Consider the following 1,219-nt stretch of genomic DNA (forward strand, 5'->3'; position numbering starts at 1 on the left):
CCAAACAGTTCAGAAGCGTTTGGAAAAGGTAAGGAAACAAAACAACAAGAAAAATTGGTGGTAAAACATTAGCATGTTAGCATGTAGCTTATTGTTGTACAATGAACTGTATAGTAAAGTGTTAGCTTGTTAGCATGTAGCTTATTGTTGAAAAGTAAAGTGTTAGCATGTAGCTTGTTGTTAAATTAAGTGTACAGTGAGTGTTCGCATGTTAGCGTTTCGCCTACAGTTGTTTAATGAAGTATATGGTAAAACATTAGCATGTTAGCATGTAGCTTAATGTTGTATCATGAAGTGTATGAAAAAGTTTTACTATGCTGACATGAAGGAAATGATTGTGTAATAAAAGTATATGGTTAAATGTTGACTTGTTAGCATTTAGCCTATCGTTGCTTAATGAAGTGTAATGTAAATTGTTAGCATGTTAGCATGTAGCTTACTGCTGTATGGCAAAGTGTTAGCCTGTTAGCATGTAACTGACCGAACATAGTAAAGTGTGAGTGTGTTAACCAGTTAGCCTGTTAGCTTATTAGCAGTTAGCTGACCGCTCTTATGTGGACCAGGTTGGACCAGCTGCCCTATAAGACAGAGGATCTGGTCCAGAGGATGCTGAGGGGGGTCCCTGCAGCCCGGATCTCAGCTCAGGACGCCCTGAGGCACTCGTACTTCAGCACGCTGCCTGCCCCCATTATGCACCTCAGAGACAGTAAGAGTGCCGTTCACACGGTTACGCTAACAGCGCCACTTCCTCTGACATCATTCTTCTCTGTTTTTCAGCCGTGTCCATTTTCAAGGTGCCCGGTGTCCGACTGGAGACGGAGGTCAGAGACGTCTTCAACCGGGGACAGAGGGTCAAACCCTCCCTGCTGTCCGCCGCCAAGTTCTGGTGAAAAAACTCGGACCTTCAACCGGACCAGACGACCGGAGGGGTGAACGGGGATAGTACAGTCAGGGAAAACCTGGAAAAGTCATAGAATGTAAAAAGTCATTGAAAATTAAATATACCCTAAAAGTTTTGAAAAAAAGAAAGAAAAAATCAACAAAATGTTTTCTTCAACAATGGCCAATTTTTTAAAAGAAAAGTAAACATAATAAAACGTTTAAATCGGCAAAGCCAAAATAAAAAACACAAGTCCCACCCCAGTGCTTAAAAAATTATTTGGCATGCCTCCCCCTTTTTTGGCACCCCCCCTTCATACATAACGAACAGTCCCTAAGT

The 1,219-nt window shown here is 41.8% G+C and overlaps 1 protein-coding gene across 1 annotated transcript; it reads left to right on the forward strand.

Annotated features, from left to right (window-relative positions):
- The first annotated feature begins 501 nt into the window (after positions 1 to 501).
- Positions 502 to 1,002, forward strand: LOC121939881 (cyclin-dependent kinase 15-like). Its single transcript, XM_042482809.1, has 2 exons — positions 502 to 706; positions 778 to 1,002. The coding sequence occupies exons 1-2, from the start codon at positions 553 to 555 to the stop codon at positions 888 to 890; spliced, it is 267 nt and encodes an 88-aa protein (XP_042338743.1). The 5' UTR covers positions 502 to 552; the 3' UTR covers positions 891 to 1,002.
- Positions 1,003 to 1,219: the final 217 nt, after the last annotated feature.

This window comes from Plectropomus leopardus, unplaced genomic scaffold (genome assembly GCF_008729295.1).
Source record: "Plectropomus leopardus isolate mb unplaced genomic scaffold, YSFRI_Pleo_2.0 unplaced_scaffold651, whole genome shotgun sequence".
Classification (NCBI taxonomy): Eukaryota; Metazoa; Chordata; class Actinopteri; order Perciformes; family Serranidae; genus Plectropomus; species Plectropomus leopardus.